The sequence below is a fragment of the Synchiropus splendidus genome, chromosome 1, assembly GCF_027744825.2.
Source record: "Synchiropus splendidus isolate RoL2022-P1 chromosome 1, RoL_Sspl_1.0, whole genome shotgun sequence".
Classification (NCBI taxonomy): domain Eukaryota; kingdom Metazoa; phylum Chordata; class Actinopteri; order Syngnathiformes; family Callionymidae; genus Synchiropus; species Synchiropus splendidus.
This window is the reverse complement of record NC_071334.1, coordinates 50,444,601-50,472,593: the sequence shown is the minus strand read 5'-3', so window position 1 is coordinate 50,472,593 and position 27,993 is coordinate 50,444,601. Positions and strand designations below refer to the sequence as shown.

General features: G+C 47.2%; 5 protein-coding genes across 8 annotated transcripts in view; 3 read left to right on the top strand and 2 right to left on the bottom strand.

Annotated features, from left to right (window-relative positions):
• The window catches only part of nid2a (nidogen 2a (osteonidogen)), a 31,381-nt gene extending 19,926 nt beyond the window's left edge, over positions 1-11,455 (top strand). For 3 of the 4 annotated variants that reach the window (XM_053849540.1, XM_053849559.1, XM_053849568.1), the window contains 27 exons: positions 55-160; positions 266-508; positions 901-1,025; positions 1,089-1,194; positions 1,312-1,445; positions 1,522-1,630; positions 1,707-1,840; positions 1,900-2,005; positions 2,067-2,194; positions 2,272-2,377; positions 2,450-2,583; positions 2,654-2,759; positions 2,831-2,964; positions 3,039-3,144; positions 3,208-3,341; positions 3,418-3,523; positions 3,639-3,772; positions 3,841-3,946; positions 4,778-4,907; positions 4,977-5,077; positions 5,160-5,332; positions 5,421-5,550; positions 5,655-5,826; positions 7,489-7,646; positions 8,038-8,161; positions 9,431-9,543; positions 11,033-11,455. In XM_053849540.1, coding sequence (XP_053705515.1) covers positions 55-160; positions 266-508; positions 901-1,025; positions 1,089-1,194; positions 1,312-1,445; positions 1,522-1,630; positions 1,707-1,840; positions 1,900-2,005; positions 2,067-2,194; positions 2,272-2,377; positions 2,450-2,583; positions 2,654-2,759; positions 2,831-2,964; positions 3,039-3,144; positions 3,208-3,341; positions 3,418-3,523; positions 3,639-3,772; positions 3,841-3,946; positions 4,778-4,907; positions 4,977-5,077; positions 5,160-5,332; positions 5,421-5,550; positions 5,655-5,826; positions 7,489-7,646; positions 8,038-8,161; positions 9,431-9,543; positions 11,033-11,043 — 3,369 coding nt within the window. In that variant the 3' untranslated portion in view covers positions 11,044-11,455. The remainder of the gene's footprint in view (positions 1-54; positions 161-265; positions 509-900; positions 1,026-1,088; positions 1,195-1,311; positions 1,446-1,521; positions 1,631-1,706; positions 1,841-1,899; positions 2,006-2,066; positions 2,195-2,271; positions 2,378-2,449; positions 2,584-2,653; positions 2,760-2,830; positions 2,965-3,038; positions 3,145-3,207; positions 3,342-3,417; positions 3,524-3,638; positions 3,773-3,840; positions 3,947-4,777; positions 4,908-4,976; positions 5,078-5,159; positions 5,333-5,420; positions 5,551-5,654; positions 5,827-7,488; positions 7,647-8,037; positions 8,162-9,430; positions 9,544-11,032) is intronic. The other variant, XM_053849550.1, reaches the window with a different exon arrangement.
• Positions 11,456-11,492: 37 nt separating this feature from the next.
• Positions 11,493-15,634, bottom strand: rtraf (RNA transcription, translation and transport factor). The gene is made up of 8 exons (XM_053849579.1): positions 15,487-15,634; positions 15,112-15,236; positions 13,463-13,562; positions 12,950-13,030; positions 12,795-12,883; positions 12,016-12,084; positions 11,905-11,953; positions 11,493-11,847 (listed from the first exon to the last, which is right to left on the bottom strand). Exons 1-8 carry the CDS (start codon positions 15,545-15,547, stop codon positions 11,693-11,695), a joined length of 729 nt encoding a protein of 242 aa, XP_053705554.1. The 5' UTR covers positions 15,548-15,634; the 3' UTR covers positions 11,493-11,692.
• Positions 15,635-16,218: 584 nt separating this feature from the next.
• On the bottom strand, positions 16,219-17,498 carry sap18 (Sin3A-associated protein). The gene is made up of 4 exons (XM_053849130.1): positions 17,336-17,498; positions 16,736-16,845; positions 16,543-16,665; positions 16,219-16,476 (listed from the first exon to the last, which is right to left on the bottom strand). Exons 1-4 carry the CDS (start codon positions 17,405-17,407, stop codon positions 16,320-16,322), a joined length of 462 nt encoding a protein of 153 aa, XP_053705105.1. The 5' UTR covers positions 17,408-17,498; the 3' UTR covers positions 16,219-16,319.
• A 1,274-nt stretch (positions 17,499-18,772) lies between these two features.
• Positions 18,773-20,409, top strand: gjb8 (gap junction protein beta 8). The gene is made up of 4 exons (XM_053873159.1): positions 18,773-18,943; positions 19,037-19,189; positions 19,972-20,123; positions 20,190-20,409. Exons 1-4 carry the CDS (start codon positions 18,773-18,775, stop codon positions 20,407-20,409), a joined length of 696 nt encoding a protein of 231 aa, XP_053729134.1.
• A 1,195-nt stretch (positions 20,410-21,604) lies between these two features.
• LOC128757380 (gap junction alpha-3 protein-like) lies at positions 21,605-27,107 on the top strand. Its single transcript, XM_053862615.1, has 4 exons — positions 21,605-21,781; positions 24,903-24,991; positions 25,075-25,628; positions 25,934-27,107. The coding sequence occupies exons 2-4, from the start codon at positions 24,923-24,925 to the stop codon at positions 26,688-26,690; spliced, it is 1,380 nt and encodes a 459-aa protein (XP_053718590.1). The 5' UTR covers positions 21,605-21,781; positions 24,903-24,922; the 3' UTR covers positions 26,691-27,107.
• The last annotated feature ends 886 nt before the right edge of the window (positions 27,108-27,993 follow it).

The window sequence follows — 27,993 nt, the reverse complement described above, 5'->3', positions numbered from 1 at the left end:
GATGATGATTATTATAGATTGCTTTTTAATTCTATACATACCTTTCTTTCCCAGTGTCATGGCTCTTCTGGACATTGTTGGTGTGTGGACAGTAGTGGGCAAGAGAGAGCCAACACCAGGACTCCACCTGGAACTCCACCTAAAGACTGTAACAAGCCAGGTGAAAGCTTTTTTAGTCATCCAGTATCCTGATCCTCTTCCGTAGTGCCCCAACCATTTAATGCTTTAAAATATTCTTGTGACTTAATAATGTGAATTTGTTCAGTAGATGAGCCAGAACGACCCAAAACCCACTGCGAACACCATCGAGACAGTGTTCAGACCACCAGTCCCGAGGGTCACCCTATAGTCGGAGCCTATGTGCCGCAGTGTGACGTAAATGGAAACTATGCCCCGCTCCAGTGCCATGGCTCCACTGGACATTGCTGGTGCGTTGACCAGAGCGGCCAAGAAAGAGCGGGAACCCGGACTACAGCAGGCGAACCTCCTCGAGACTGTGACAAGCCAGGTAAAGAAGGGAGATTCCTCTCCGGCCTCCCCCTCGTCCTCCCCTGAGCGCTGTTGCAAAACATGAGTCTGCAGATGTGTTACATCAGGACTCTCCAAGGCTTTCATGCTAACATTGACCTGTGCCCCCCTCAATTTCTCAACTCATTGACAAGCTAAACAGACAGCAGGTTTAAGAGAGTGTGTACCTAACCTTGTAAGTGGTGCTCTGTTTGGGTCTTCGGGTCAAATCCCTGGAATGCCTGGAAAAACAGGTGATATCACCGCTGTACGCAGCGTGTGGGTGGCGTGTAGTTGAAACACAAGACTGGAGCACTTTACTGCTTGAAAGATTTTACTGCCAGTAAATCCAGCTTGAGCAGAATTGACAGTGTTGGCTTGTGTCTTTACCAGAGCGTCCAAGAACTCACTGCGAGCACCACAGGGACAGCGTGCAGACCACTAGTCCTGAGGGTTACCCCATCCTTGGCGCCTATGTACCTCAGTGTGACGCCGATGGGCAGTACATTCCACTGCAGGTTGGACTGAAAATATATTCACATTTAAAAACACAGCGATATTAATGACCATTCGTTTTGAAGTGCCATGGCTCCACGGGTCATTGTTGGTGCGTTGACGAAAGTGGACAGGAGAGAGCTGGAACAAGGACCCCACCTGGGACTGCCAGGAGAGACTGTGACAAACCAGGTGAGGATTAGGATAAATAGAGAGCCTTAAATAATAAGGAAAAGACTGTTATGAATATCTGACGGTCGAAGGAGATGTTGTGATGTCGACATAATCTGTTCTTCATTTCTTCACCAGATGAACCAGAGCGTCCAAAAACCCACTGTGAGCACCACAGAGACAGCGTGGAGACCACTAGTCCGGAAGGTTACCCCATAGTTGGGGCTTACATTCCGCAATGTGATGATAACGGACAGTACTCACCTCAGCAGGTGGGAGCTTAACCTTAAAACCTGGTGTTGCATGTTTAAAAACATTACAGACTGAGTGACCTTCACTTGTTTTCAGTGCCACGGCTCCTCAGGATATTGCTGGTGCGTTGACAAACATGGCCAGGAGATCGCCGGAACCCGAACTCCGCCAGGTTCTGCCGCACCCGTTGACTGCAACAAACCAGGTGATTGGAGATCGACCACTCTTTTGCTTTAAATCACTGTTTTACTGTGTCATTAAATCCAGTGTTTCGTTGTTAGACGAACCTGTGCGGCCTAAAACACACTGTGAGCAACACAGAGACAACATCAAGGCCACCAGCCCGGATGGTTACCCCATTCCTGGACTTTTTGTTCCTCAGTGTGATGCTCACGGACATTATGTCCCTCGACAGGTATGTAACCTAAACACACGGTCTGTGGAAATGTATACCGAGTTTATTTTACATTTCAGTGTCACGGCTCTATTGGACATTGTTGGTGTGTGGACACCAGCGGACAGGAACGACCAGGAACTAGAACCCCACCTGGTTCTGACCCTAAAGACTGTGATAAGCCAGGTCAGACCTGGCAGGATTGTTGGTGCTGGAATTACTTTTACTAACACTACTTATTACACAGATGAGCGTCCTAAAACGCACTGTGAGCGGCACAGAGACGGCGTGCAGACCACCAGTCCTGAAGGTTACCCCTTGGTTGGAGTCTATGTTCCAGAATGTGACGATGATGGGCAGTACTTACCGCTGCAGGTGAGAACCGCTGTGCAGATGGAAGTAGCTCCGTTGGAATACACAGTATATTAACTCTGTCTTCGTGTGCGTGTTAGTGTCACGGCTCTACTGGACACTGCTGGTGTGTGGACAAGGACGGACAGGAGAGACCAGGGACCAAGACCCCACCTGGGACTGCACCTCGAGACTGTAGTAAACCTGGTGAGTGAAATCCAAAATGCTTTATTGTTGTCAGTTTTTCAACACGTTTTAAACATTGTCTGAAATCTACAGATGGACCGCAGCGCCCCAAAACCTACTGTGAGCACCACAGAGACAGTGTCCAGACCACTAGTCCAGATGGTTACCCGATCATTGGAGTGTTTGTGCCTCACTGTGACGATAACGGAGAGTACACTCCTCAACAGGTTTTAATTTGAACTTCAATGGTAAAATGGTTTGCTGGTTGTGTGATACTCATTGTCCTGTCTTGTCTAGTGTGACGGCTCCAGCGGGCATTGCTGGTGTGTCGACAGTCAAGGCCAGGAGCGTCCCGGAACAAGGACGCCACCGGGTACTGACCCAAGGGATTGTGACAAACCAGGTGAGGGGACAACGCCAATGACAATAGATGTGAATTCACTCCTACTGTTGACGTTCACTTTAAACCTGTAGACGAACCGGTGCGGCCCAAAACTCAATGCGAGCACCACAGAGACAGCATCCAGACCACCAGCCCGGAAGGTTACCCCTTGTCTGGGGTGTTTGTTCCCCACTGTGACGAAAATGGACACTACGCAAAGCGACAGGTTTGATTGTGTTCTGATTGGCTCTTTCTTGTCAGACAGTGTTGCACAGTCTACACTAATGTCTGTTCTCACAGTGTCACGGCTCTACTGGACATTGCTGGTGCGTGGACAGTCGAGGGCAGGAGCGAGGGGGAACAAGGACTCCACCTGGTGTCACCCCAAAAGACTGTGATAAACCAGGTACTGTGCACAGTATATGTGTTTATGTGCCATTGGTACTTATGGATGATTTTCAATATGTAGATGAACCTGAACGTCTGAAAACTCACTGCGAGCAGCACAGGGACAGCGTCCAGACCACAAGTCCAGATGGTTACCCTCTAGCCGGAGTGTTTGTTCCTCAGTGCGATGGAAATGGGGAATACGCAAAGCAGCAGGTTGAAGGAGATTTCTCATTGGTTTGGGGTGTTTCTTTGACTGGTTCTGTGTTACTCATTTTCAAATGCATTCTAGTGTCACGGCTCCACCGGACATTGCTGGTGTGTGGACAACAGGGGAGAGGAGATCGCCGGAACAAGAACCCCCCCCGGCGCTTCACGGAAAGATTGTGATAAACCAGGTTCTTATTTTTACTTTTAATTGCGAGTTACCTTTGGCGGGTGTGCGATGAATTGCGATTAAAAGTTTGAATCTATTGACGGCACTATTTTTTGATGCCGTTCTCCAATCCATAGATGAGCCAGAGCGCCCTAAAACCCACTGTGAGCACCACAGAGACAGGGTCCAGACCACTAGTTCCGAGGGCTACCCCATCCTCGGAGTCTACGTACCGCAGTGCGACTCGGAGGGACAGTACCGCTCTCGACAGGTAAAGCTATCTTACAAGCGGCAAGTGTCGCTGCAAGGAAATGCATTAAGCATGTTTCTTCTCCTCAGTGTCATGGTTCCACTGGGGAATGTTGGTGCGTCAACCGTGAGGGTCAGGAGAGAGCTGGAACCAGGACCTCCCCAGATGCTACCCCCGTCGACTGTGACCGACAAAGTAAGATCCATTGCCTATTGTAGTAAGCTTCTTGACTCACGACCCCACGCTGTTGAAGAACATTTGGGGAACTTGTATGCAAATGTGTCATTCATGAACATGGAGCCATAAATACACATCTGCGATCTGTCTCCCTCTCCCTCCCATTCTGATGTACTTATTAAGACTCCTCTGTGAGGCCAGTGGCTTCTATAAATTCAGTTTAAGACTCAGTCCAAACGTTTGAAGTGGTCATTTCGTGGTACTATGAGCTGGCGGACGTCACCATGGTGACAGAATCAAAACAAAACTGCGAGTCACAACTCTACTGATCCGCCCTTGCATCACGGTAAACATGTTTAAGTGTATTTCCCTCTCTCGTCCCGTGTTGCATCACTGACGTCAATCCTCTTAAGAAGTATCATTTAAACATTCTCTGCGCTGTTGTTTGTCTCACGGTGTTTTATTTTTATCACTCTGAGAGGTGCCTGCAGCTCCCAGGAACCGAGGGGGGCTAAAACACGAGCGAGCGCTATAGTCTAAACAAAAGTGGGAGCCTAGAGTGGTTTGGGTTTGCTTTTAAAGCTCTCCTGTAAAGTGAGTTATTAAATGGGTTGAACAAGGTAAACAGTTTTGACTGAAGCAAGATGTGTGTATGTGATGGTGGCTGGTGAAGCAGAGGGTGTCCCCGCTCCATTAATCATGCGCCCCACTGGTCCCGCTGAGATGCACTCTAGGAAAAACAGCTTGAAAATATCATGGAAGACATTTCATGGCTTGTAAATTGAGACTATTAGCGTAAGCTTTAAATTGTTGACAGCGTTGGTTGCTCTTGATCTCTCCCCTCTGCAGTCCCGGTGTACCCCACCTTGCGCCCCGAGAGTGTGTGCGAGCGCTGGAGGACTAGCTTAATTGAGCACTACGGTGGGAAACCAGATCCACAGCAGTACCTGCCTCAGTGTGAACCAGATGGACAATTTAGGTACAGGCTTTGACACGGCTGATGTTAGGTTTCATGAATCAATATAATGAGCTGTCACTCCGCCTTCAGTCCTGTCCAGTGTTATGGAGCCACCACTTATTGTTGGTGTGTGGACCAGGATGGACGAGAGGTTCCTGGCACAAGATCCCATGACGTCGTCAAACCCGCCTGTGAGTCAGGGGTCACGCCCATGTGTTTCTGCTGTAACTGTCGCTCACCTCCTTTTAAATCACCCCGTCCCTATGTTCACAGGTCTTCCTTCAGTGGCCCCTCCCACCGTTGGCCCAGTCGCCCCGCCAAATGTGACTCCTCCTCCCAACACTGCGGTCACACTGCTCTATGCTCAGGGCCAGAAAATTGGAGCACTGCCTTTGAATGGAACCAAGCTCGACCCAACACGGTCCAAAACACTACTGACTCTACATGTAAAAAGATTTGTTGTCTCTTACAGCTCTGTTTCTCTTGTGATGCGCTGAGAATCTTACATTATATTCTATGTGTGTGCGTGTTTAGGGCTCCATCGTGGTGGGCTTGTCCTTTGACTGCAAAGATGGATATGTTTATTGGACAGATTTGTCCGCAAGGACAATCAACAGAGCCTCAATGTCGGCCGGAGCGGAACCAGAAATTCTTATAAGCACAGGTGAGGGAAGGTCCAACTGCCTGTCCATGAAGGTTCTGCGTATATCAAGTTGGAATAGTTAAGTAGGAACCTCCTAGTTCAAATGCTGCCTTGACTTCCCGCAGACCTGATCAGCCCCGAGGGTCTGGCGGTGGACGTCCAGCGTAGGTTGATGTTCTGGGTGGACTCCAACCAGGATTTAATAGAGGTCGCCAACCTGGATGGCAGTGGAAGGAAGACACTGTTTGACCGGGATCTGGTCAACCCGCGGGCCATCATCGTCGTCTCTTCCTCTGGGTAAGTGGAACTACAAATCCTTTCTCCAAGCATCAGCCACACGCTCCGTCCTCCAACACGGGCAACCTCCCGGGGGTGGTCCTGTCTGCCCGAACCATATACACGCACAGGGACTTCACATCACAGGAAAGAGCAGATGTCCAGAGTCAGACGACAAGATCTGCGGCGGGCTCATTAACACAATGTGTAACAGTTTAGAGCCGAACCACAGACGGCCCTCGATGAGTCTAGACCTGAGAGATTGTAAATGAAGTATGAGACGGGTATAATTAGTCATAAAAGAGAGTGTGTTTTCTCTGAGGGTGTTACCAAGTTGGCCCGATCATGTCAGCAGATTCCATTAATCCTGGACGACACACATATACACAGGGCGCGAGAGCATGTGGCCGGCATCAGTTCGCTCTCCAGGAATCACATCTGCAATTCATCGCCGCATCTAATCACATCATAAACACTGTGAGACTGGCTCTCAGATCATGTGCGCGCGCGCCGATTTGCGTGTGGATAGAGCTGATATAAATGATTACACAAAGTGGTGAAACCTGACTCGTGAAACCTGGAGTGTATGTTCCACGTGACTGGTTTGACAGTCTCTTTTCTGAGTTGGGGCCATGGGTGGGTCAGGAAAGGCTGCGTGTGGTGTCATCAGTGCAAAAGCAAGACCTTAAGGTAAAGATGCCTCACTATTAAAGATTGTCATGCACACACACCTGCAGAAGTAAGTACTTACACACACACACAAACGTCCTCCATTCATGTTAAGCTAATGTTTCACATCTGCTTTCCTGCATCAGCACTGTTTAGCCATACTTGTGAGGACCAATTCTTGGAAACAGTCCTACTTGTGGGGATGTTTTTGCAGGTCCCAACAAGCTTAAACCTTCATTTTAGGATGAAAGCTTCTAAATATCAAGGTCATTATAATTGTGTGTCAGCTTGGTTCAGAGTCCTGGTTTAAGTTAGCCATGTGTTTTGGAGGGTTAGGTTTAGGGGGAGAGGCTGGGGAAAGGGTTATGGCCATGAGATGTCCTCACAAAAATAGTGTGATAAACATGTGTGCCTGTGTCCTTGTATCTCTATCTTTGTGGGGACTATTTCTTGGAAACACACCTCCTTGTCAGGACCTTTTGCTATTTGCTGGGACCTTTTGCTGGTCACCATGTGTTTTGGATGGTTAGGGTTAGTGTAAGAGGCTGGGGAAAAGGTTATGCCAATGAGATCTCCCCACAAAGATAGAGATACAAACGGGTGTGTGACCTGTTGTTCCCACGATTCCCATGCACAGCAGCATCAACCGATGGAAGCTGGAAGCTACACACAACACCTACACCTCTGGATGTGGCAATAGCTACTGTGGATAAATCACCATGTGTAAACAGAAATCCATGCGGCGTGAGATCACACGCTACTCTAGAATGCTGCTGGGAGGGGAGAGGTCAAAGGTTGCACATGCTCAGAGTAACCTGACCGTGACCTCATCAGTGTGAGCTCGCTGGTGCCTCCAGCAGAATACAGCTCTTTTTGGATTTGTAATTTGTGGATTTCCTCTTGTCACATTACATTAGCAGCAGCGTACAGCACAGAGTGTTTTAAATTTGTGTATAGTTAAGTTAAACTGGATCTCCTCTTGTGATCCATCATAACTAACCTCTTGTTCTGCAGGACTCTGTACTGGACTGACTGGAACCGAGAGGCTCCCAAGATTGAGTCAGCATCAGTGGCCGGCCAGAACCGCAGAGTGGTGGTCTCCGAGGGGATCGGCTTGCCTAATGCTTTGACACATGACGCCGCTTCGGGTCAGATCTGCTGGGCTGATGCAGGTAACCACCAGTCCTCACAGTTCTAAGAGATTCCTGCTGACGCCTTCAACCTGTGCTCTTCCAAGGACGTACATCTTCTCTCTCCGAAGCTTTTGGATGGTGAAGGGTCGATGAGGCTTCATGAAACAGTGTCCTGACTTTCAGAGGCCACCAGATGGCACTGTCTCCTGTAAAATGTTTGGACTTGAACAACTCATTCAATGAAACCTCACATCATTTTTAAACCTAGACCGCCATCAAGTAGCCTCTGAAAATTAGGACACTGTTTCATGATACCTCTTCCAATCATCACTAGTTATTGGTGTTTTGAGTAGAAAATGACTTGTCCTCTGATGATGTGAAGATTCTGTGCCTCAGTGAGTCTTGACTGGTTATGTCTATTGTCCTTCAGGCACCAAGCGTTTGGAGTGTGTGTTCCCCGATGGCTCGGGTCGGCGAGTGATCCATCCGACCCTCAACTACCCCTTCAGCATGGTTTACTACAGGAACCACTTCTACTACACTGACTGGAGGAGGTGAGTACCCCAGCTCATCCTTCACCGCCTGTCCTCACCCTCTCCTCTCCTCTCCTCTCCTCACCTACTGTTCTCCTCTCCCTTCTCTTCTCTTCTCTTCTCTTCTCTTCTCTTCTCTTCTCTTCTCTTCTCTTCTCTTCTCTCCTCACCTACTGTTCTCTTCTCTTCTCTTCTCTTCTCTTCTCTTCTCTTCTCTTCTCTTCTCTTCTCTTCTCTCCTCTCCTCACCCACTGTTCTCCTCTCCTCTCCTCACCTACTGGTCTCCTCTCCTCTCCTCTCTTCTCTTCTCTTCTCTTCTCTTCTCTTCTCTTCTCTTCTCTTCTCTCCTCTCCTCACCTACTGTTCTCCTCACCCACTGTTCTCCTCTCCTCTCCTCACCTACTGTTCTCCGCTCCTCTCCTGTCCTCACCTACTGGTCTCCTCTCCTCTCCTCTCCTCTCCTCTCTTCTCTTCTCTTCTCTTCTCTCCTGTCCTCACCTACTGGTCTCCTCTCCTCTCCTCACCTACTGTTCTCCGCTCCTCTCCTCTCCTCACCTACTGGTCTCCTCTCCTCTCCTCTCCTCTCTTCTCTTCTCTTCTCTTCTCTTCTCTTCTCTTCTCTTCTCTTCTCTTCTCTTCTCTTCTCTTCTCTTCTCTTCTCTTCTCTTCTCTTCTCTTCTCTTCTCTTCTCTTCTCTTCTCTTCTCTCCTCTCCTCTCCTCACCTACTGTTCTCCTCTCCCCTTCTCTTCTCTTCTCTCCTCTCCTCTCCTCACCTACTGTTCTCCGCTCCTCTCCTCTCCTCACCTCACCTACTGGTCTCCTCTCCTCTCCTCTCTTCTCTTCTCTTCTCTCCCCTTCTCTTCTCTTCTCTCCTCTCCTCTCCTCACCTACTGTTCTCCGCTCCTCTCCTCTCCTCACCCACTGTTCTCCTCTCCTCTCCTCACCTACTGTTCTCCGGTCCTCTCCTCTCCTCACCTCACCTACTGGTCTCCTCTCCTCTCCTCTCCTCTCCTCTCCTCTCCTCTCCTCTCTTCTCTTCTCTTCTCTTCTCTTCTCTTCTCTTCTCTTCTCTTCTCTTTTCTTCTCTTCTCTTCTCTTCTCTTCTCTTCTCTCCTCTCCTCTCCTCTCCTCTCCTCACCTACTGTTCTCCTCTCCCCTTCTCTTCTCTTCTCTCCTCTCCTCTCCTCACCTAGTGTTCTCCTCTCCTCTCACCACCTACTGCTCTCCTCTCCTCTCCTCTTCTCTTCTCTTCTCTTCTCTTCTCCTCACCCACTCCTCTCGTCTTCCAGGGATGGAGTGATCGCAGTGAGCAAAGACAGCAGTCAGTTCACTGATGAGTACCTGCCTGACCAACGCTCTCACCTGTACGGCATCGCTATTGCAACAACGCAGTGTCTATCAGGTGAGAAAAACATGAGGAGGCTTGGCTCACTCAGCTGACCTGAGAATATCCGGGAAATAAGCATCGGTTTATTCTGTCCCTGTTACTTTTTAAGCATCTCTTTTGTGCTGCATGGTGTATTAGTGGTGAGCGCTGCCGCAGTTAGAGACTTGTGGGTTTGAATCTAGCTTGAACCTGCAGAGTCCCTCTGTGCTTGCATGGGTTCTCTCATTCCAGTTTCCTCCCACTGTCTAAAAGCGAGGGCCATACGCAGCCCTTGGCCTGTTCTTTTGAGGCCCTCACGTAGTCACAGCAAGTCACGTTGTATTTTTTTGTCCATCGCTCATTACTAGTGTTGGCTAGATGAGGTATCATGAAACAGTGTTGCAGGGTTGATGAAACAGTGTCCATTCTACAGCAGACAGCGCCATCTGGTGGGCTCTGAAAATCAGGACACTGTCATGAAACCTCATCGACCCTTCAATACTGTTTCAATATTGTTTTTAAATAAAGTATTTTAGCCACATTTTGCTTGTTTCAGTTGAAGGCCCTTCACAACAGTCACGTATATAATGTGGGAAATTTATAGACCAGCCGGTCTAAAACGTAGTGTTGAGGCTTCATGAAATAGTGTCCTTGTTTTCAGAGGCCATCAGATGGTGCTCTCTGCTCTAGAATCCTAGGATTTAAACAACCATTTCAATGAAACCTCACATAATTTTTTAAACCAAGAGCACCATCTAGTGGGCTCTGAAAATCTGCACACTGTTTCATGAAGCCTCATCTGGCCGTCACTGATTGATGATTGAAGAGTGTGTTGGCGCGAGCGGCCGACTATATCAGGACAGTAGCCAGGACCACAGGGTGAAGAAGCGGAGCATAAAAAAGTGAATTAAAAAATGAATTTTGTTTGATTTTGGTCAAACAAACCTCTAAACTCCTGACGCGAGGTTGAGACTTGGTTGTGAGGCGGAAGCTCATTTGCGTTTCATCACGTAGCGTCCAGCAGGCTGTCATCACACAGCTGCCTGCAGCCTCTGCTCCACCTTCACCTGAGAGCCAGTTCACACACTCATGGGGTGATTACACAGCTGTGTGCGCGTCCCTCCACATGAGACCAAAGAACAATGATTACACACCTGTAGTTCTGGCGCGGCGCGTTTGATGCGTTGACGTCTTCAGATGGTTTTAAGAAGCTCTGTGTTAAGCACCTTTTAAGTACAAAGTGTCCTCCTAAACACAGGATAATCCTAAAAGTGGCACCTTGGCCCATGTATCGTCAAGTGACACACATCTGCCGCAGCGGCTCACGCCATCACAGCGGAGAGAGACTTTCACAGCTCCGGCAAGTGTCAGTGGTGCGTGTTGTCATTTGGGCCCTGATGATTGGAAACACTGGAGGGTTCGAGTCTTATTGTTCAGCTCATCTCTGCTGTCAGTACCTGTGCAGCGTCAAGTCAGGCGAGCTCAGCCGCTACATATGTGTCACTAACATGTTGTCGTCCTCCAGGGAGCCACTGATGCCAGACTGCCAGGTCCTTTGGTGCTAACGTTCTGGGGGTGCGATTCCTGGAGACCCAACCCTGCGACTGGACACTCTTGAAGGAAACCAGAGCCAATTTAACCCACCTCCCCTCACCTTAAAGCTATAACCCCCAAATAAGTGTTTTGTAAATTTGTTTTATACCTCATTTTGTTTTGTTTTTTACTGTATTTTTGTACTTTTAAAAAGAAAAAAAATCTTGAAAACAGAATCACAGAAATCAGAGTGATATTGTTGTGAATCAGCGCCCTCCTCAGGCCACTGCTTTCATATCTGGACCCCCCTTAAATCGGATGATCTCCTCTGTTCCATCACCACTCACCCTGCTGCACTACTAAACCTCTGTTGCTCCACAGCAACTTCTCCATGACGTGATATTTATAACAATAAAATGTGATTTGGTACTTGAGCCTGTGTCGCATGGTTGACAAAAGTAGTCAATAATCTCTCGGATTTTATTTGAACCCAGCATCATTTCAAAATAGAACAAACAGAATTGAGGGCAGTTTGAGTGAGTCCCTTCGTCTTCAAATGAAACACAAATTAGAATTGGATTCCAGTTTAACAGAAACTTGCTCACGATCATCCACCGTTCTTGAACTTAAAAGCTCAGCGGCACAGCGTCTCTCATCTTCCCACTTTGCCCAGGCGGTGGTCTGTCTTGGGGTCTGCTATGATGGCCTGCACTGCTACGATGGCCTCGTTGATTTTAGTCTGCAGCTCCCTCAGCTCCTCGATGTGCAGCAGGCGAAGGATCTGAGCTGCTTCATTCAGAGTGGCATCTGAAAGAATTCATTTCAGTTTGTCGCGTGTTTGGGACTCCACAAGCTGAAGCTTACCTCCGGTGTCGAAACCGAGTATGTGCTGGTCCAGAGCAACTGGAACACCCTATGGAGACGGAGGCGGGTGAGTGGGACGTGTTGTGAGCCAAGAGGTCATTGGTGGCTTACCTCTCTGGACTGACTGGCTTTGCTGATGGCCTCTGGAGACAGTCTGTCTTGGATTAAGATGCGAATTGCCTACAGTTAACAGATGCACCGCAGGTGCGTTAGGAGACTGAGCTCTTGGTTCACATATGCACATACACATATATACAGTACATGATATAATACGGTACGATATATACACAAATTCTGGACTATAGAGTGCACCAGAGTATTAACCCCACCCACTAAATATAAGAAGGAAAATAGATCTTGCTCCTACATAAGCTAGCTAGCTAGCTAGAAAGGTCAGTGGTGCACCAGGCTTAAAAATGCATGAGGACCACTTCAAAACTATTTTGGAGAATGGGCTCCAGCATGCACACTGACTCATGAAACAAACTGGACAAGGTTCTGAACTGGAATCATCCGCTCCTCGCATCTGTTATTGACATTAATGCGCTCAAAATGCGATGTGTCCCAAGTTCTGACACCACAGCTGGTCTCAGCTGCTGCTTCTCATCTCCGGTCCTCCAGGAGACCGGCTCTGTGGGTGGAGCTACGAACACGTGGGTGAAAACAGCACTTTTCGCCTGTGACGTCATCGGTTTGACATCACAAGGTTAAATATTTTGGCACCATGATGCTCTTTAGCCAGTAAAAATCTATGTATTAGCCATGTTGTTCAATAAGCTACAAGGGTTCAGACCACGAGAAAAAGCAGCGTCTTATAATCTGGAAGTTACAGTAATAAATAACTAAAGCCACAAGGCGCTTTAACTAACTGAGTTCACACAGGAACGTACCTTGAGCATGACCAGATAGTCGTCATGTCTCTGTATCTTCAGGATATTGGCCAGAGCCATGACTCCGGCCTTAAAGTCTGGCGACTCACCTGAGGGCAGCAGACATGTCACGGAGCAGTTCTGAAAGTCACCGCAGAGTTGCCCATCACACTTACTGTCCAGGTTGACCAGAGGGTCCGCGGGCCTGTCGCCGTCGTTGGACGCTGCGAGGGGCTGACAGTTCTTGTACTTGTCCACTGAACACAGCAGAGGAAACCACAGAAGCCTTTGACTACAGCTCCATCTACTGGTCACTATCGGTACTTCAATATCAATCGGGTTTGTGAAGCTGCCCTCTCATCCAGTGAGGATTACCGGGAACAAAGACGGTGAAAGCTACTCTCCCATGCTCCTTATCTGGATATAAACCTGACACTTCATTTGCCACGAGAAAAGGATGAAGAGGGAACACAAATTTGCAGGATGTTTCCCGGTTCTCTTGCTGTATTTCACCGACTCAAACCTACATCCTGTTTATGTTCAGGGAGGCCATCTTGGATTGTCTGCTCCCACTGGAAAACCCTACGCCTGGAGCCGTCCCTGGGCGGCCACCACTGGGATCCTCCCAGTTCCGAGCACAACCTGAACGCCTCAGTCATAGTGTGAGACCAGGTGTAGCGCCATCCTACCATTGTCTCCATATTCATATCGCACAGCAAGGCCCAGCAGCCAGTCCACAGCCTCCTGACGCTCCGCAGCTCCAAATGGGCAGCCGACGTCCTGCAGGTACTAGACACACAAACCATTTTCATTGGTAGTAACACGGGTTTCTCAACACAAACACTGAACCGTCTCTTTACTCCAGCTCCCTCCAACAGCCCAACAACTTCCAGGTGCTCCTGGACATGGAGCGGAAGCGTGTGCAGACTGTTTTGACAAACATCCGTGAAAGAATGGGCCGCACTCAGGAGCTCAGTGAATTCCAGCGCGAACCCGTCCTGGGATGCCACTTGAGCAACAAATCCAGTCGTGACACTGCCTCGCTCCTAAATATTCCACAGTCAACTGTGGGCTTTATGATAAGGACATGAAAGAGTTTGGGAACCACAGCAACTCAGCCACCAAGTGGTCGGCCATGTCAAGTGAAGAAGAGGGGTCGGCGGATGCTGAGGCGCCAAGTGCAAAGAGGTTGTCCACTTTATGCACAGTGAGTTACTACAGCGCTCCAAACTTCATGTGGCCTTCAGATGAGCCCAAGTACAGTAGGCAGAGAGCTTCATGGAGTGGGTTTCCATGGCCGAGCGGCTGCATCCGAGCCATGCATCACCAAGTGCAGTGGTGTAAAGCAGGTCGCCAGTGGCCTATAGAGCAGTGGAGACGCCTTCTCTGGAGGGATGAATCACGCTTTTCCATCTGCCAACCTGATGGACCAGTCTGGGTTTGGAGGTTGCCAGGAGAAAGGCTTGGTGGAGGAGGAATGATGGTGTGTCGCGCATCATGTTGTGACAGAAAAATCACCTGGCCGATACAGGAAGTGCGTCGTTTGGGTTTGCCACGCCAAACTGTATCGACATGTTGTGCGTATGGACTGTTTGTTCCTCTTCCCTCTGGCAGGAGGCTACGGTCCATCCAGACCAGAACCTCCCGTCACAGAACAGCTTCTTCCCCTCGGCCGTCAGACTGTTGAATTTGTGAACAGCCTTGTTGTTATTTTATTTTATTTATTTATCTTTATTTTATTTTTTGATTTATTTACTTTTTGACTGCACGTTATTCCAAAACATTTTCCTAGTTAGTGGGCTCCCCACTGACCATGGCAATAAATTTGATTCTGATTCTGATTCTGATTAAACAGCCAGTGCTGGAATATTGCTTTGCTTCTCAAGTCCGGAGCTATTTTGACCTTTTACGCCAAATAAGGTCAATCTTTTCATGTTTTTTCATCTGAAAAGTGGTTAACATAATCCCACACATCAGTTAAACTTCTTAACTATGAATTGTATTTCAGACAAATTTCCCATATTTTGCCTGCCAACATACAAAGATTGAACCATACTTTAATTTAAAAATAGCAATTAACTTTCATTTCATAGGCTAATGTTGGGTTTACGGCATGAAAATTTTGTTTACTTATTTACATTTTGTTTACCTGCAATGATTTTAGATGCACAGCGGAGGTCACTGTTGACTAACCAATACAGTATCAATACAGTGTCGACGCAGTTTGTGCAATGTGTCAATCACTAAACTCTACTAAGATCGGAATTCATGAAATGCTGACACAAATATTTTGTTATATTTTACTCTGGTGATTTACGCCACTAATGGAAACACCGACCTTCTGGAAGGCCGAGGGCCACTCGGAGCTCGGGATGTTCCTCAGGTTCCCTCGGTCTTCGATCTTGTAATGTCGGATCTTCTGGTCCTCCAGCCAAACGATGCAGTTCCTGAACTGCGTCTCATCTGTGGTGGCACAGGCGGTTCCTCAAGTCAGCACCATTCAAACACTGTCGCCACAGCTGGTCGTACCGGAAATGACTTGCATTATTTGTACAGTAAATGATATGTTCAAATCACGTCCTAGTTCTGTTACAAGTGCCATGTTTTCCAACGAAGTTTGGCTCCGCGGGGCTCCGTAGAAGCCGCACGTCACCGGCTCCACGTTCAGCTGAACACAAAAACGCCAGTGAATCCAGGTCTTTCACTCTCCTACCTGTGGAGTCGAAGCTGCTCGGATTGTGGTAATCCAGTGCGGTCAGCTTCCTTCGAAACATTGGCCGATTGAATGTGGCGATAATTCACTGCAAAAACACGGGATTTATTTCAATGGTCTGCCAGCCGTCACTACCACTGACGGCGCATGCGTTGGAGGCTCGTCACTTCCGACGTGGAGTTTCAAAGTAAAAGTCTCGAGGAAGCCGTGTTGTACATGTGTGGAGAGAAACGTGAGACTCGATCATCTCCTTTTAAATCAATAGTTCATGAAAGCAACGTCAACATTATCCAAAAGCAACTTCTTTTATCTATTTACTCGCAGTAGTTTTGTTTTAAAAGAAAAAAAAAAAACAATTCTTAACATTTTCTGCTCCAAATTCACTTCGCCTCAGTCCAGACATATAAGGCACATAAACCCAACTACAAGCAATCAAGTCAACAATTATCCTGTTTTTGAAATGTTCAAACATACAACTCAACTCTTTTATGTGGCACCATCTTAAACAACATTAACTTGATTTGTCATCTGCAACATGGTTTCAGCAGTGAGTTGGTGACTGCAATAGTTAAAGACCCGAAGTTTCCCAAAGCCTTCCATAACGCCTCCAATATCAATCCCTTTGTAGCATGCAGGGATGTGTCCCATCTTTTTGCACACGTTCAGTATGGAGTGGAAAAAAACATAGGAAATAATATAGGATATGAATATAGGAAAACAGTCTGGGCCATCTGGGAAGAAATTATGTTTTATTGTGTAAAAAAAAAAAAGCAAGACGACAATCATGTCAATACAATGCAAAAAAGAAGAAGAAAGAACAGCTACTGTCATGTTTAAAATGGTCTTAAGCGTGCGCCCAGAGGAGGGGCTCTGTTGGGGGGCGTAATGGCGATGTCTAGGTAGTCTCCTATCTGGAAGCGCTGGGACTGCAGAGTTATTGAGTCATCTGGACCTTTCCTGCCGGAAATAGTGCTCCCAACATCAGTCAATCTGTGGAAGAGAGGACATTCAAAACTCCGACTTCAACATAATGAGGACATTTTTTCCCCAACGCACCTGTACATTTTCACACGGGGATCTGGGTAAACGATGGCAAAGTGAAAGTGTGTCCCCTTCTTCCTGGCTTCGGGGTACACCTCCTTCACAAGACTGGTCAGCTCCTTCAGGGTGGCGTCCATCCTGGGAAACAGAGCGGCGTCAGGCACGGCTGTGACATCCCTCCGTGACTGAAGGCAACATAGGAGCTCACCAAGTGTAGATCTGCAGCTCGCTGGAAGGGACATTGCCACGAGTGAATTCGTCTGCTCGGTGATGACGGCCGGTGCTGGTGGTGAAGACTCTCAGGAGAAGAGGGCAGGTCTGTGGCGCACACACACACACACAAAAGAAAGGGCTCACTTTTAGAGAGGCGCTATTTGTGTATCAATGGAAACTGCAGCAAGAACAAAGATGTCTCACAACTGCAAAAGCTTATGGGGCAGTTACGTTGAAAAGCGAGAAATTGGGGGAGAAAGCTTTTGCACATTTGATAATTCAGCCTCCAACACCACGATTGCGAACAGTATTTACTCGTAATCTATCGCTCTCACTGAACACAGATGGCGACACACTATAGTTTCGACGAATGTTGAATTAAAATAAATTAGATAGTGATACATGGGCGATTTAGCTTAGACTGTTTACTCAACAACAACAAAAGGTTTCGATTGTGTTTTGTTTGAGGACCAGGCAGATATATTCACGACATATATTCAGGGCGAACACAGACGCATCACTCCAGCAAACACGGGTTAGCAGCGTGCTAACACGAGCATCCAGGAAAGCTAAACACACGACTCTGGCTCCCCACCTTTTCGCGATCGATGGGCTTCTCCGGCTCCTTCTTGATCTCCTCTTGTGTAATTCTCGATTCGAGCGCCATTTCGCTTTATACCGTCTTGATTCGGCTCCGTGTGCCTTTATCAAATACACAGCCACCGCGCTCGACCGGAAAGCAGCAAGTAGGAATCCCGTTTCTGGCCACAGCGCCACAGAGTGTTTGCTGCCCCCCCTGCTGCTCGGGAGTGCACATTGCAGCCTCCAGCCGCAGTGCTATGGAGTGTGACACATCTTCTCCGCGTTTATTGCTACTAAGTGGTCGCGGAATCTGCCCCAATATCCCTGTTTTCTACGTTGCAGGGTGGGATAAGACTGGCTTTCAGCCTTTAGCCAGCTCACAACAATATTATTTACGCTATAATGACGCAATACGGCATCAGTTGGTTTAAAAGCTGAACTTATGACTCGTTAAACTCGTTTTCTTTCAAAGTAGGAATTTCATTGGCTTCTTCAAAATGATCTTAAGGGTCTGCCTTTCTCCTTCTGATGACATCGCGTCAACACTAAACCAATTTAAATAAATAAATAAATGGTTATCTCTGCTAATCTGTTATTTCTACTTTTTTTTTAGCTTTGGTTTTCTTCTTGAAACTAAACACGGTTCCAGTGCTATTGATGTGATTAAACAAAGTGAAAAATAAAAAAGTCAATTGCGCTGAGTAAAACAGTGACATCTTGTTGTATATAGTCAGGACAGGACGTGATGCCAAGTCCTCCCCCATCACTCTGCGCTGCAGTCACATGCTTCTCTCCCCCTCACTCACTAGTACATGAAGCACGTCTGTGCTCGCCTTTCAAGCACTGTTACTTTGACTGAAACATATGTTAAAGTTTGAGATTGAATGATTTGTAAGCTTCCATCCTCAGGGCTGAGCTCAGAGCAGCCACAGAGCAAGGTCTGGAGCGGCTTCCTCTTTTGTTTCAGCACCACTTTTGTGATCGCAATCTGAGAAAGTGGCTTCTACTCCCACTCTTGAATAAACTCTGGGCCGCAGTCATCAGTGCGCACAGAGAGGAGCTCTGTCATAGACGGAGAAAAGCCCAAAACTTGGGCTCTCACATGGACTCACGTCCGATGAACAAGTGAGGTAATATAAATAATTGAAAGCATGTGCCCTGATTTGCACACACAGGTAAGACAACTTTGTTTCAGTCTATTGAAACAAATGATGTGTTGAAATAAGAAAGTCCGGGGTCGACTCTGTTTGTGACTGAATGGGCTCAGTGTCGTAGAGTCTCAGTGGGCAGAGAGGTTCATCAGTTCACATGAATCTTGGCACGGCTCGTCTCCTCCTCCTTTTCCTCGAATTCCCCTCACTCTCTCTCCTCGATCCTCCTTTTCATCATCTGCTTTCATCTTCCTCCTCCATCTGTGGCGGTGCACTGGTCGTCCGTCTCTCTCTCTAGGATGTCCTGGCCAGCGCTGTACGCCCAGCTCGCCGGGGCCAACCGCCACTCCACCAGTCTGGGAAAGGTCTGGCTCTCTGTGCTCTTCATTTTCCGTGTCATGGTCCTGCTGGTTGCTGCTGAGAGTGTGTGGGGGGACGAACAGTCCGACTTCACCTGCAACACCCTTCAGGTAGTCTTTTTCCCTGGGAGGAAATGAACAAACAGAAGGAGCAACTCTATTCTCTCAATAACTGAGTGGTAAAACTCTCCCTCCGATGTTCAGCCTGGCTGTGAAAACGTCTGCTACGATCAGTTCTTCCCAGTCTCCCACATCCGACTCTGGTGTCTTCAGCTTGTCTTTGTCTCCACGCCGACGCTCCTGGTTACCATGTACGTGGCCTACCGCAACCACAGAGACCGGAAACGGCTTCTTCAGGTGTGTTTTTCATTTATCTGTGTGACCTTCTGCTACCTATCGATGTCAAAGCAGTGATTTTCAGGGGGAGACAGGCAGCTCAGATGCTCAGAAAAGCACTGGACTAGGTTAAGGGAAAGACCGTTTCCCTGAAAAATGTAAAATGGTTAAGATGTACACTCAGGTTCAATTCAAAATCACAGACAGATTTTGGAGATGGAGATTCAACCGAAAAAATGCTACACTTAACTAAACTAAACTAAAGCTCCTGGAACTTTGTTTCCCACGGAAAAAAAATGTTAGGTAGTGGAGTTGGAGGAGAGATGGGAGACATGTTGGACAAAGAATGATAGAGATGGAGGCACCAGCTAAAAGCAGAAGAAGACAACCAACGAGGCTCACAGATCGGAGCAGGTGTTAATGGGAAATCGAGAGATGAAAAGAAAAACTGTCTTTGTTATAGTGCAAATTTTAGTTTTATCGGTGTTGTAAATATATGAAGCATGCTTTGACAAAATGCAATAATATTTGATATTTTCAAGTTACTTTTTTAAATGAAATATTTGTCAGCTGTTGAAAGTAACCTGCAATTCAGTTACCATGGTCAAGGTGAGACCTGCACCTGCCAGACAGAAATATGGAGGCCGGTTTTGATGGCATTTTGATGGATGGATGCTCATTTTTGTATGTGTTTAACTTTAGTTTTTTAATCTACAACACTGTTGGATAGACAGACAGACAGATAGATAGATAGATATCATGAAAAGTTACATTAGCACAAACTGATGTCACTGACTCTGCAGCAGGGTGGTGGAAGACCTGCTTTCCTCCACAACAAGAGTCAGGACTCGGAGTTGGAGATCCTGAAGAGCCGCAGACTTCACATAGCTGGCGCCCTCTGGTGGACATATGCATGCAGCCTGGTGACCAGACTTGTATTTGAAGGAGGATTCATGTAAGGACTTATCCTGTTCCTCTTCTCCTGTTCTGTCTGGACTGACTGTGCATCATCTGTGCGCAGGTACGGTCTGTACGTGCTGTACGATGGTTTCCAAATGCCCCGGCTGCTCCGCTGTGACCAGTGGCCCTGCCCCAACCTGGTGGACTGCTTCATCTCCCGACCCACAGAGAAAACCATCTTCACTGTTTTCATGGCCACAGCCTCTTCCATCTGCATGTTCCTGAACATGGCAGAGCTGGCCTACCTGGTCGCCAAGGCCGTGGCTAGGCCGAGACTTTGACCCTTGATCCTTGGCATCACGGCTTTATTATGCACAAATCAGAGTCACATTTTAGGAGTCAGAGTCTGACACTAGAGGAGAGGTGATGTGGAGCCTCACACCAAGATTATTCACCTTGAGGCGACACTGTGCGCATATATATATGACAACAGTACAAATCTGGTGAGGACTCAGTGAATTGTAAACAGATTTTATGGACAGCCCCTGCATTTCCATATCAAATCCCAAATCCTGCACTCACTGAGGCCCTTTGAGGACCGGTTTGGGTGCTTAAGGTGGCTACACACATCACAATAATCTGACTGTTTTTGTCTAGATTTTGCTCCTTCCTAAACCACTGACTATCATAACTCCCCTGACAATCCATAATGTTAAACAATATTTACAACCAAAAATCGTAATGTGTGTGGGGAGAATCGATCGTTCCCGAACTTTGTCCTCGAACGGAAGCCATCCGACAGTGAAACAAGGAAGCAAAGGAGGACGTTTTGAGATTCATTGCTTTCATGGAAATAAAAACTGCAGTTTTTCCTCATTGGAAGTAAATCTCGCTCCCGTCCGCAGCCGTCCCCATCTGCTCCGTCCTGTAATATGCCCTACATTTTACTTCCACAAGGAGCAAACAGTTATGATGACACACTTTCATGGTGCGAGTTGTGTTTTTCGCTTGTTGTGACGACGATACGTTGCTTGGTCACGTGTCATCTCACGAGGGTTCGGGAATCGGTGCTGAGGCAGAATCTTGACCCCACTCATCAAAGGCAAACTTTTTATCTTCATGTGTCGGGTCTCTGACAGATAAAAGGTCACTTAAGGTATTGAAAATCTCTATGTACGTGGCCCCCTATAGAGGAGCGTCCGAACCCCAAACTACCTCAGTCCATTCACTGTGAAGTTTCAGTTAAGCAGGTGTTGTGGTGCTCTAGTTTTCCAGTGTAAACATTCAATTCAGGTGGTATAGGAATGATTATAAAAAGTCAACAACTGCACGGAGATTTCAAAACAAAAAAAAGCTAGCCACACAAAAGAGTCTGTTTCATTTACAGGAATTCGAAAAGACTGTTGAACTGAACTAGTGAGGTCAGACAGTGACACGCGCTCTCTCTCTCTCTCACACACACACACACACACCTATACACACAGATACACCGCCCCCCTCGCGCGCCCCTCTCCCGTGGACAGTGGCCACGCGGGTCGCAGCCTTCACGAGACACTTTGACAGCAGGCGCGACTTCCCAGACTTTCCTCGCGACTGGGTGATTCACTCCTCCCCCTCCTGACCCGTGGACTCCCCCCTCTCCACCTGTGGGCACCCAAGTCAGAGAAGAAGGAGGACAGAGAGCGGGAGACGAAACGCCGCCGCCCGGAGACGGTAAGAAGACAGCTGAGTGATGGAGGGAGGTGGTGGAAGTGGGTGGGAGGAGGAGAGGAGGGATTCTCATCCGTCCACCTGCTGGATGATCCGACACCTATCATGGTGCGTTCACGTCCTGTTGGCAAGGGTGGGAGACCTGAGGCCACGATCAACCTGTCAGACCAAAAAAGTGAACCAAACATGAATGTTTGAAAAGTTTTAGCTAAGGGAGAAGAGTAAAAATTCACTTGATAATAAGTGTTTTATCGAAAATCTGAATCAAAACTCTAAGTGAATTGAGGAGAAACAGCCCAGTGTAACTAAATCATCAATAAACCACATCATCTTGGTGTAAAACAGACATGTAGGTCAAAAAGGGGACTCACAGCTATTATGTCATTGAAATGACTTCATGATTTAAATGAAGCAGAACATTTTGAAACTGTCATTTTTACACAACCCTGGGATATTGTTAGCATTGTTAATTGAATATTTTATTTTTCAAACCTCCAGCTGCCAAGAATTTCTTGATCAGCACGTTTTTGTAAAACACAAATTAAACACATTTAACTGCGAACCTCCGCTATTTTATGATTTCTTGACGTCTTGTCCAATAGTCACCTCGTGGACGTATTTCAAGTTTGAAACCGAGGGTGACATTATTGTAGTCTGTGAGTTAATCAGCAGCCTGTTTGGACACAAAGAGCTCTGATCCATCAGCGGCAGCCTGCCTGAACAATGTTCATCTAGCAGCTTCTCCATAGTTTATTGAGACAGACGGTATTTCGTCTCATGAAAACACGATGCTCAACTTCACATTCTTCACATTTTTTCTTTTGAACTTTTGATCAAATGTGCCACCAAGATCCACCAAAATGGACAACTGGATTTAAATGCATTTGTCAGACAGTTTGGGGGTCACACTTGTGCATAAAAATGTACATTTTAATCTTCCTTTTGCACCTGTGTGAGTTGATATCAGACTTCAAACAGCAGCTCCATTGTTAATACTGGTGCAAACTCAAAACTAGCATGTCACCGTCATCATTACCAGTCCTTATTTTAGGTGTGTTGAAATGCAGGTCTCTGTTGATGTTGCGAGTTAGCAAGGACAGGTTACAGGCCGTCAGTCAGCCTGTCCTCTGCCTGAGATGGAAACAAAGAAACCCAGTAATGTGCCATGTTCATGTGTAGATGACAAGATTCTCAGTGCGTTTGTGCTTTGTAATACTGAGGGAAGGGTGTAAGATCAAATTAGATTTGATTTGTGGAGGTGTTAAACTCAATAGCCATGACAGATGAGTTGAAGGCAAAGCTGCTTAGATTAACACTCCTCAGATCTTAATGTGGGCATAGAGGATATGTGCGAGGTGAAGCTGGACAAAGGTGTTAGACAACGAAAGTGGATGCATTTGTTGTTGACTCGGTTTGCGGAGTATGTGGGAACTACAGTCGCACTTTTATGAAAAGAATTAGGACTTGCCATATTTAATTCAGATGTGCTGCCCAACCTCCCACCTGGTCTTCTCTGAGCCTTGTTTTCTGCACTGTGCTACCCTATTCAGTTCCTCCAGAATTCTGCAATCTTTTCTAGTCTGTGGTGTGTCCATAGATTTTAAAATATTATTAATAATAATGTTCCATGAGTAGTTCCCAGTGTAGTGAGCGCTGGTTGTTTTGTTACGGGGCTCCTCACTAGGGCGGAGCCTGACGGAGGTTTGGATGGGCGGAGTCTGAGACAGTGGGGAATGTTTGTCTGTGTGTGTGAGCAGCCAATCACAACAGTAGCTGCTGATCTGTTCCACAGGGTCGAGATGTAGAGGGTCAGAAATATTCTGGAGAGAGATGGATCTGGGGGTCAGCCATGTTTGTTTACGTCCGCCCCTTTTAGTGTTCAGGTGACGCTGCACTAGTGAGTTGCGCTTTTTACTTCTGTCTATTTTGGAATTTGGACATTTATGAATGGATTCAGAATCCTTCACGTATGAATTGCGACCCTTGGGCAAATGTAAGCGTTTGCACATGAGTTCATGATGGGGGCGGTCGAGAGGAGACTCAAGTGATTGGCAGAATTTGTGGGAAAGTCATGGCAATTGGACAAAATTGCAGCCCCTCTCAAAACTTGAGGGGATTGGTTGGAATTGCGTTAATAGTCGCGAACACAACATCGCCTTCTTGCCATTGACACAAAGTCATAAGTTATGGTTTTCATAGTGCAAGAATGAATGGGTGAATGAATGGGGACAATATCCTGGATTATGAGATGTTTCCCAGCTCTATCTGCATTTTTAGATTTTAGTCATTGTACCTGGTGTCAGTCGGTGTTTTACTGTGCTAGTGTATTACCATGTTAGTGTTGCTCTTAATGGGTGAGTGTGGTTTTAAACCTGGCACCAGCCGTGGCAAAAGACACATTTCGTAGAACAGACAATCAAGCATTTTCAACTTCAGCTCTCAAATAAATGCCCAAAAAGTAGGTCTAAGTAGTGGTTTTGTTACTTCCATTACTCACTATAGGTGGCTGCGATACTCCATTTAGGGAAGAGATATGTATCTTGTTCTTTTCAGATTGTCACAACATTCTCATTTCTTCCACAAAGACGGCATAAAATCAGTTTCCAAAATGGTAAAGTTTCTCCCGCTGGGTCATCCCCCCTAAACATCTGATCCTCGAATCGTCTCTGGCAGAGGCCATTGTCGTGTGCCTGTCTGTGTCTATATCAATTGATCAAGGGCAAACATTTGCCGTCATCAGCATTCCTGTGGTGAGACGAGCGTTCAACAACCTGTTATCCACTCATTCCCTTCCAACAGATGGATGACTATTGTCCGCTACTACAGACACACATTCACACGTGAAAGTCGCAGTCTATCCTGACCAGCCTGAACACAGTTGGAATAACTTCATCAATTGCTCCAAGTGGGAGAGTCAAACTTTAGGTCATGTAACGGAGGAGAACTAAGAGAACTTAGTTTCATGCTCTTTACTTTACTAATGTCAAAGGTAGCTTGAATAGCTACTAGCTTTCATGCACAAAAATACACATTGAAGTGAATTGAATTTCAGAGATGAACGGGACACAACATCAACATGGCGAAAGTTACCTACACCTGCTTCAATTTCTGTTTCCGTCTCCAGGCCAGAACATCAAGAGAAGCATGGGTGACTGGAGCTTTCTAGGGCGGCTGCTGGAGAATGCTCAGGAACACTCTACCGTCATTGGAAAGGTGACGTTTAATAAGTGTCCTCCAGTTGTTCCGCAGTATAAATTTAAAACCATGTCTTGACACTCTATACTCATCCTCCTCAGGTTTGGCTGACCGTGCTCTTCATCTTCAGGATTCTGGTTCTGGGTGCGGCAGCAGAAGAAGTGTGGGGTGATGAGCAGTCAGACTTCACCTGCAACACACAACAGCCCGGTTGCGAGAATGTGTGCTATGACGAGGCATTTCCCATCTCCCACATTCGCTTTTGGGTGCTCCAGATCATCTTCGTTTCCACACCAACTCTTATCTATCTGGGTCATGTCCTGCACATCGTACGCATGGAGGAGAAGCGGCGGGAGCGGGAGGAAGAGCACCGGAAGGCTGGTCGTCACCGGGTGAACCACGATCCTTTGTATCACAAGGGAGTGGATAACGGAGGCGTAGTGAAGAAAGAGAAACCTCCGATTCGTGATGAGCATGGGAAGATACGCATCAGAGGCGCCTTACTTCGGACCTACATCTTCAACATCATCTTTAAGACCTTGTTTGAGGTGGGCTTCATCCTAGGACAGTACTTCCTTTATGGATTCCAACTGAGGCCTCTGTACAAATGCCGCCGCTGGCCATGCCCTAACACAGTGGACTGCTTCATCTCCAGGTAAGAAACATTCACACTAGCTATGGATCCCATGACATTTGGCAGCTTCTTTAATTCAATGGGGCAACCTGTTGGGAGGGCTAGATATATCTTTTCTGGGTCAAAATGCACAGCTGCCCCAAGTGCACTGGTGGGAAATACCAATACATGCATGGTTATGGCTTGTCCTTTTTGGTACACTACACTACAATACACATACAACCCCTCCTTGGCCAAATTGCCCTCAACTTTGACCCAAACGTGAATATCCATGCCCAGATTTGATCAGTGTCTGACCGATTGCACCTCTCTTGGGTAACTTGCAGGCCAACTGAAAAGACCATCTTTATCATCTTCATGTTGCTGGTTGCCTGCATTTCTCTGGTTCTCAATCTGCTTGAGATCTACCACCTGGGCTGGAAAAAGCTGAAGCAGGGGGTGACCAATGAGTTTGTGCCAACCAACGAGGCCTTGATGAAGATCGAGGAGCTGCCGGGAGACGCCGAGACAATCCCCGAGCAAACGTCCCCATCGGTTCTAGACAATATGCCGGTATATGCCAGCGTGAGTCTTATAGAAGATGGCGCAGCAGATGCTGGTGGATATAGTCAAACTGAGGCCTCCCTCAGGGAGAACAGGTCAACGCCCCCCGAGACTACGTCCATGCAGGCTGACGACGTCTTGTTACACGAGTCTGTGTGTGACGACACGAGCAGCAGGCCTCTCACCGAAGAGGAGCAGAACAGGAGCAACACAGAGTTGGAGCTCAACAATGCTGAGGAAATCAAACGCTCCTCATCCCCTCTTCCATCGCTGCCTGTCTCAGAATCCTCCTCTTCAACACCTTCTTTAGAGGATCCAATGTCCTCTTTTCCCACCCTACCCCGCAATACCCCTCTCTACCCCCCCACAACAAAGGAGGCCACTGTCAAAGACAGGAACACCTCACCGCAGATGCTCCCTCTTGATGACTTCACTGTGGTCACCAAAGCAGAGATGCATCCGCCTCCAGATGTGCCAAAGCCCAGGCGTCTCAGCAGGAGCAGCGGGGTCCGGGAGCGTCCGGATGACCTGGCAGTGTAGTTCACTCAAACTCGCGTGTCAACAGAACCATGTATACAAGCTGTTTACATGTGCACTCCAGCAGAACCCAAACATGCCCTCTGTCAACAAGAACGGCTCAGAACTCGGGGGGAGGGGGGACCCAATGTCTGTAACAGTGCCTTTCCAAAATGCCTTATTTTTCCAAACAAATGACCTTAAAACCCATTCTGCATTGCTACATTTTAAATATTTCATCAAACCCCAAAAATGAATTCCAAGAAAAACCCAATCATGGATTAAATACAAAGTCCCATCCAACCGTTGTAGAAGACCTTCCACTGAATCCAAGTGACAGTCCAAAAAACAGCTGAATGCTGAATAGGATGATTCAAACGGACAATAGTAGGTCATTTGACTTTGTTTTATTGCTTATTGCCATGGTTTATGCCACGCAAAGGAGGGACATTAAGACTAAGGATTGGTTGTGATGCATGCAGATGAGTCACGGGTGTCCTTCCTCGTGTAGCTTTTCAGGTTTGTCCAGTGGGACAGACCATGATAGCCCAGACCAGAGGAAGATGCCTTAGCCATGCTGGCCTCGCTAACTAGACCTACTGGCTTCGATGTTTGGGATGTTGGGGCTTCAGCATATTTTGATGTGAGTAGGAACCACAGACAAGTCAGTGTTGTAGAAGCTACATAGATATCCCTTAGTTCGATACCTGTGCTGAAGCAGCGCATAGACGCCCATTGCTTGATGCCGCTTGATGCATTAGCACATGGCAGTTCATATGCAAGGATGCATACTTGTGGTGTTCTGGAGGTTTTGGAGGAATCAATATGAAGTCATTCACTTGTTCAGCTTCTCTCTGCTGCTGCTCTCGCACCCTACTCCAGTCACAGCTACCAACTGACATAACAAAATATGTCGACGTTGTTGCTGACTTGGTTGCGATTTGACGACTCTGGAATGTAGCAGTGTCAAAAATCATTGGTGGCTCATGGTAAGACACCATGCTGTCACCCATGGGTTTGACTCTTGGTGTGGGAATCTCTCTGTGAGCCAGCACAGTGAATCATGCACGTTGTTTAATTGAGCGTGTGCTGTGTTTCAAGTCCTGTGAAAAGAGCTCAGGAGAGAATACAGCACGTACTGTCAGTGCTTTTCGAGTACTGGATACTTATGGCACTGCAGTGAGCAGAGCAAGGCGTAGGCGGTAGGGTATTGAACACAAGTGTAGCAACACCTGGGATCAAGTGATTCCGAACACAAACGGAAGGTAGGATCATTTGAGAAACCTGCTGTTGTCTGGAGCTGTATTCTGACAGACTTTACTCCTGA